The following is a 7,466-nucleotide window of genomic DNA, read 5'->3' as shown; positions in this document are numbered from 1 at the left end:
TTCACTCATCAAAGAAAATTTTCCATTGTAGTAAGAATCATGAATGAAACACTTCATTGTATTTTTTGAATAAGACGAATTAGTATAATTATAAAAAAATATTTATCAATCAATTCAAACGAGGTGTTTAGTGTTAGTAGTTCAATGTGAATGCAATCAATTTGTAGTCAACAATTTGATCCTGATTTTCATCTTGTGTCACGCCTTTATTTATAGGAAGTTAATTGGAGAATTATGAGTAAAAGGAATATGAGATAGAACTATAATTGGTTTCGGGATTAATAAATTGATATTGTACTTAAACACTATATTTCACGCAGTAATATAATAAAATGGCGACAATATCTTCGACTAGATACATCTCTTCTACACAAGATTTAAAGATCGGAAATATTGTTAATTTTCCAATGACAGATTCCTTGATTTCCTATTTTTTTAATTAAAATTTTTATAGAAGAATACTTTTCTTTAAAATTTTATCTAAAAATATAAAAATAGAATTGACCTACACATAATTCTTTATAGAGATCTTACAAAGGAATGAAACCGACTTTTCATAAAAATAAATTAACTATAGATTTGTCAAAGAATCTCCCATTGATGTAAGAATCACGAGTGGGATACGTCATATTTTTAAAATATTTGCATAGAATCATAAGTATTCTAATAATTACAAAGTAGTTGCTCGATATCTTCGCGTAGAGTAGCAAAAATCGGTCTCTCATGGCTATTCAATTGCCAGCATGATAACATCAATTTTCTATGAATTTCTTGTGGACAGTTATCTGGACAAGGAAGACGGTGGCCACGTTCCAACGCATTCGATAAGTCCGTTATAGTCGTCATTAAAATTTCTTTTTCAGCCACTCTGACTGACAGTTGTGGATCGACGCCATAGCTAAAAACTTCGTACATTGTCACACCAAATGACCACACATCCGAACGCGTTGAAAATTTGTTATGCCTCAAACTCTCCGGTGCATACCTAAAAAAATTGTTTATTTCTCTGATAAAAAAAAATAATTCAATCTGAAAAGAATTAGCGAGAAAATATAAAATATTATATTATGTAATATATATTTTCAAACGTGAAACGTTATTTTATTTTATTATTGTTAAAATATTGAGAAAAGAGATGATATATTTTTTATAATACTTACCATTTAATTGGAATATTACGAAGAGTTTTAAATACATAATAATCACTCGCAGCTATCACTTGCGCAAGACCGAAGTCGCTGATTTTCACTCGATCTTCGTTCGCTACTAGGATATTTCTCGCTGCTAAATCTCGATGAACAATGTTCATACTACCAAGATACTCCATACCTGCAACGATGTCCAGAGCAAAACCTAACAGTGTTTTATATGCAAGGCTGTACCGATGCGAACTTAAATAACTCAATAACGAGCCATATTGAATAAATTCCATCACCAGAATTCGGTCCACTGAGCACAAAATTTTTACAATGTTTGGATGATTGAGTCTCTAAAAATAAATTTAAAAAGAGAACAATGAATATAATTAATTTACAGAAAGTTTAAACATACAATTCCTGAAAAAGTAACAATTGATTCTTAAAACAATGACTCACCTCCATGATTTTAATTTCTCTTTCGAAATCAAGCACATTTTCTGAGTCCTCTTGCGTCTTGAGTTTCTTGACGGCTACATCCTGTTCGGAATCAACTTCCTTACCATTCCGTCTTCTGAGCGTACCCTTATATACTTCACCATAAAAGCCTTCGCCTATACGTCCTTGCAAGATCACATCCAAATTTTCATTTATCTCATAAGTACGCTGCCATTGGGCACTATCTTTACTGTTGCAAGCCTTGTCATTGGTTTTGCTTTTATTAGTTTTGCCTGAGCTATCTTCGCAACTCGGACCACAATCGTTACCATTACCCGCAAATGGCATCTTGTACAACTCGCTGTTTAACCAACGCAAATAAAATGACAATTCGTCTATGTTGCTGTCTTGATTCTGATAGCTGATCAATTGTTCTGTAGCTTTTAAAGAAATTAATTTAATTCTTAACTCTCATATCACTTATCACAATTAAATATTATTACTTATATATAACTCAATATACTTGTATTGATGCTGACAATATATATACTTGTATTACAATAAAGAAATTAAGATCATAATTATTCTAACGTCTAAAGATGATTTAATCACATTTTTATTTCGTAAATAACATCAACTAGCATCAAGAATAATATCAATTACTTTTGCAATTAAAAAAATTTAAATCGACTCACTATGATCGTTCCAAGTAATATTAGTGTAATCAGTGACCAAACTCGTTTGCGATTCACTATTCGATTTGCTTTCTTCTGTATAAATACTGCCATTCTCGTCATTGTTTCCATCAGCATCTCGGAAAAACTTGGGGCATATAGTAGCATAAGTATGAGTTCTACGAGCGTTATATACTTCATAGAGGATCTGATTGATATCTCGCATAATAGCTTGAGGTTGTTTCCTTGCTATAGAATTATTTTTGCCCCAGCATTCCAACATTAATTTATAGATTTCGTTTGGACAATCTTTAGGAGGAGGCAATCGGTTTCCACATTTATAATACTGCAAAACAATATCATTTAATCATTACAATCAGAGTTTCTAATAAAATAATTCTATCAGCGTAAAAAAATAATGTAATGAAATTTTTATTTGTAATAAATATACCATTTTAACAGTATGAGTTTTGTGATATTTGGGTGGAGAAGCCCCTCTGGAAAATATCTCCCAAATGGTCGTCGCCAGTGCCCATATATCCGCTTGAAGACTATATTTTGCAGATGCAAAATCCGTGTAACATTCTGGTGGTATCCAATATATGCTGTGCAAAATAACGAAAAATCGTGGATCCTTATATTATTTGAAAAGAAAACAATATGAATATAATTAAACAAGATTTTTATTTCTTCACTTACTCATCCTCGGTATAAGTAAAGAGACCAGGATCACCCAACTTGACAATGAAGCTGTTATCTGTATGTGAATGTACGAGAACGTTCCGGCATCTTATATTTCCATGAATTACACGATTCTCCTCCTACATATTCTTGCATGTTTAAGATATTAACATTAAGATATGATACAAATATTTGGAGAAATTTACCAAATGCCATAGAGCTGTTGCTAGACAGACGGTGGCTTCTACCATATCAACTGTTAATACAGATTTACTATTGCTGCACAGGTACTTGTCCAGCGGGCCCAAATTCACTAGCTCGAGTAGCATTCCGATCGTCGGGGCTACAGTTATGCCATATAATCTGAAAAGTAGAACATAGTATTTTCACGCTTCTACGATTTAATTACCTTTCTAAGATTTCTGATATTTACCTAACTAAAGCTACTGAACGCAATTGGCTCCATTTGCCAACCAATTCTAAAAATTCTTTGGTATAATTATTCTCCTCCGTCTTCAGTATCTTCATCATAACCTCGAGCTTCTTGCCTTTAGCAACTCGCCATATAGCTCGATGCAAACTCGTCATTGTCGTGAAACAAGTCAAATCTTCGTCGCTTTTTGCGATCGCTTTGTATACCTGCAATTCATTCCATGGTACGCATCGCGGTCCACCTTGCAATAGAGTAGTAATTATTTCCTCATCTGCCGCTACTTCGTTTATGATGTTTTCCAAAGCGCAAAGTAATAATTTAGACTTATCTAGAAAATAAATTCTCTCTGTATATAAATGAAATACTAAAATATCGATATTTTTCTTATAAAATATATATATATATTCAATTCATATATGACTAATTTAATATATACCATATTCCGAAAATCCCAAGCATTTTCCAAAGTATATTGATTCATTGGGATTTTGGAATGAAGAAATTAAATGTCTCAAAGATTCGTATACTCGAGAACTGTTTGACATTACAAATTTATCAGGTTTAGTCTCTACTACTTCTTGCGAAGATATAGTTCCATCTTTGTTATAAACGTCGATGTAATAAACACAATACTCGGTTTCACTCTCGCGCAGTATATAACTTCCAGGCTCGTTGGCACATTTTTCTTTAAGCTTCGTATACGAAAAATCCTTTCTGAAACATTTTTAAAGTAAATATTATTCTATGTAAATATTACATATGTAAGAACTTTCTTTCATCTTGTAAAATTCATCTTACCCAACTGGTCCATGGCATCTTAATTTTTGTAATCTTTCTAAAGAAGGCGTAATAATACTAAGATCACCACTACAAAGATTAAAATTCCACTTAACAGATAAACGGTAATAACCGTCCAATGCAGATACAAATGATAATAAAATCGCTTTTGTATCAAATTGTACACACAATGGTATACCAGTCCTCCTTCCAATTAACACAGTGTTGTTCTTTCTAAAATATGAAAATATATATTCATTATTTTTATATAGATAAATGTATATTCATTATTTTTATTATATTTTATTAATATGGACCATAAAAATTATTTAAACTTGTGTTTTAAGATTGTACATTAATAAGAAAAACCAATATACTGAAATACATTGTTATATTGCATATATTTGTTATTACCCTATAGAGAGAGTGGATATATCCTCTATCCTACAAATCGTTTTCCATGTACCAATGTCAATCTCACAGTATTTTACTTGCTCTATGGTAATCCTAAGTAAGACTTTAGCTCTTAGATTAGGAATATCTTTATCCATTAATGCTGTGTATTCTTCATATGGATAATTTGGAGCCATGCGTTCAAACTGTTTCAAATACTGTTCCTTGACATATGCAGCATCATACCCAGATAATTTTGTAAGTGCATTGTGAATAGGTTTTCTAATAAAAAAGGCATGCCTTTTTATGCATTCTTTAGGTATATATTTTTTATATTCTGATTCTACAATTTCTCGTGGGAGTTCTTCTTCAAGCATTACCCTGCAATGAAAAAATTGTAATAAACAACAATCGTTTATTCCATATTTTATCAAAGAAAAATGATTTGTACGTTACCTATACATATCGCTAACTCCTAGGCCAATTAATTCATGTTTATGTTTCTCATAAACAATGTCAGGTACTTTGTTATCCAATACATCCTTACGAACTTGTTCAAAATAATAATTATATGCATTTAAATCTATTTCTCTCAGCCTGTCCATACTAGATGGCTTGAATCTCAAGCGAAAGTTGAATCTGTACTTCTCTGAATCTTCTTCTAGTATGTGACCACAAGGGAACCATAGTTTTGAAGAATAACTTTGCAGTGCAAACAGATGTCTTGCTAAAGGACTTATATTGAAAGTATGGCATATCTACAAGTTAAATAGTTTTAATTTTAAAAAAATATTAAGATTGCTTTGCTTACAAGGATAAAAATAAAAGATTATAATCAAAATTTATTTAAATATTACGGAAAAATAAATTTAATTTTGCAGAAATAATAAAAAAGGTACAAATTGTTGACAGAATAAAAAATTAATAAAAATAGATTATGTAGATTTATTAATAATTTTACAAAGATCAATAAAAATAATATGATTAAACAAATTTATTTTGATTTATTAACATACAACTATAATTATAATTCAATAGCCAGTGTGTCTTGAAGAGAGCAGTAATTGTGCATGTGTCACAAATAAAATTTTATAATACAAATAATAATACTGTAGATCTTATACATAAGATTTCCTAAATTAGTTTGAATATTTATTGTATCTTCTTCAGTTAGTGGCTTTTGATCAATCCATAGAATACAAACAGTAACCTTATACCAATTAAAAATTTTTCGCACAATAATATAAATGTTACATAACACATTTTATATGTACATAACAGTTTTGTTTGTCATTAAGCAGAAAATTATAATTATATTGCTATAACGTCACTGTTAATTTGTTATTCTACACAAATAAATAAATATTGACAAGAGAGCTAATTTCTTGTTATAAATCCAATAATGAAGATGATAATACGGTATATGATTAATACAAAGTAGTTTTCAAAATCGTCAAGTCAGAAATATTCATTTTTGCCATAAAAATATACAATAACATTCCATTCTGTTTTATTTAACTGAAAGAAAAAGAATCATTCACACCTTTATACACAGATACTCGATGGTTTCACCAACAGTAAATGCAAATTTCAATGGTTTATCCCTGTTGGCCATATAAATGTATACATAATGTGATAGTCGCAGGTCGTCATCCATATTAATTTACAAATCGTCGGTCTCATCAGAAATATTACATCTTACAGCAATCCTCGATACCCAACGCACACAAATTTGTTTTTTGTTTACCATGTGTGATAAATATAGCGAATTCAGTCACCTGCATTACTCTGCACTTGTGCAGACTAAAGATTATTAAAGTCTAAAGTTGTTTAATGATAAAAATATAATACATATACCATGATTAATAAAATGTCCAATATTAATATTATTACCTCTCTGATGAAAAACACGTTCAAATCAATTCTATTGGTCAACACTACTGAGCCCTCCTATTTGGATATTTTTTGCATAGAAAATCTTTACAGTATAACCAGAGGGAAACTTGAGAGAGGACATGACGACCTAAAACCTGTAACCGCAAAATGCTACCGCGCACTATGCCCTCTGACAAAGTGGATATAAATTACATAGCAACGTTTTCTTAGGGTACATCGTCCACTTTTCAAGGCTGGAAATGATAAATCGATATTTAATTCATATAATCGTGCTACATGTAGCCTTTACCGTGCCACGGGTAAAAAAAATAATATATCTTATTCGTTTGGCTGCGTTCGGATTCCCATCTGGGTGATCCTCGGGTCATCCTTGTTTAACGTTCGGTAAACAACAAGGATGATATGACATCCGGGGAGCACCCAGATAGGAATCCGAACGCAGCCAAGCAGGTAGGATGTTATTTTTTTTTGTTTTTTTTTGGAGCAGCGTAGGTGCCTCGAATCAATAAGCACTACTGTCTATACACTCCACATGACAGATTTCCTAACCTCAATAATCATCAACTTTAACGCTTAATAAAGTCAAATGAGTCTAATTTCATCAAAATCGGAGATGCAGTCCGTATTCTAAATAATTACTCTGCAGTCATTAATCTATTTTCTTTTGCGATTGTGATTGGTCTTGCTGTTCCGTTTCGCTGTAAATTTGCGCTCATGGGAGGGCGGCCTAAAGTCTCGTCTACAATAGTCGCACAAGCTGTGTCGAGCCGATTCTACTAAGGTAATATAAACGTGAGTATTCACATATCCGTCATTTTTACTCCTTTCTCCACTCCTTGCTCTGTTCCCGTCGCTGAGCTGAGAAGATTATGGTCGTTACGATTGTTATAGGTTACAGCTGTTAGAAACCTTGTAACTTCTTGAAACTTGTATTTATGTATTTCTGCACTTCGAAATTTTACCATAAAATTAAGAGACGAAAAGAAGGATGTAAAAAAACTGAAATATTATATTGGGTCATCTAAAAAGTATCCGCGG

General features: G+C 31.6%; 1 protein-coding gene across 3 annotated transcripts; it reads right to left on the bottom strand.

Annotated features, from left to right (window-relative positions):
* Window positions 1-292: 292 nt before the first annotated feature.
* Window positions 293-7,084, bottom strand: hop (tyrosine-protein kinase hopscotch). 3 transcript variants are annotated; one of them, XM_087411834.1, is made up of 15 exons: window positions 6,978-7,084; window positions 6,426-6,661; window positions 6,076-6,335; window positions 4,989-5,290; window positions 4,554-4,913; window positions 4,161-4,373; window positions 3,799-4,076; window positions 3,363-3,690; window positions 3,136-3,292; window positions 2,948-3,069; window positions 2,700-2,853; window positions 2,270-2,594; window positions 1,596-2,014; window positions 1,161-1,489; window positions 293-985 (listed from the first exon to the last, which is right to left on the bottom strand). In XM_087411834.1, exons 3-15 carry the CDS (start codon window positions 6,187-6,189, stop codon window positions 664-666), a joined length of 3,423 nt encoding a protein of 1,140 aa, XP_087267960.1. In that variant the 5' UTR covers window positions 6,190-6,335; window positions 6,426-6,661; window positions 6,978-7,084; the 3' UTR covers window positions 293-663. The 3 variants fall into 3 exon arrangements, with proteins under 3 accessions (XP_087267960.1, XP_011065995.2, XP_011065996.2); XM_011067693.2 differs by lacking the exon at window positions 6,978-7,084 and having other exon boundaries at window positions 6,076-6,325; window positions 6,426-6,566; XM_011067694.2 differs by lacking the exon at window positions 6,978-7,084 and having other exon boundaries at window positions 6,076-6,320; window positions 6,426-6,555.
* Between the last annotated feature and the right edge of the window lie 382 nt (window positions 7,085-7,466).

The sequence above is a fragment of the Acromyrmex echinatior genome, chromosome 12 (assembly GCF_024713525.1).
Source record: "Acromyrmex echinatior isolate Ae372 chromosome 12, ASM2471352v2, whole genome shotgun sequence".
NCBI classification, from domain to species: Eukaryota; Metazoa; Arthropoda; class Insecta; order Hymenoptera; family Formicidae; genus Acromyrmex; species Acromyrmex echinatior.
Note: the sequence above shows the minus strand (reverse complement) of the source record. Positions and strands in the feature narration are given on the sequence as shown.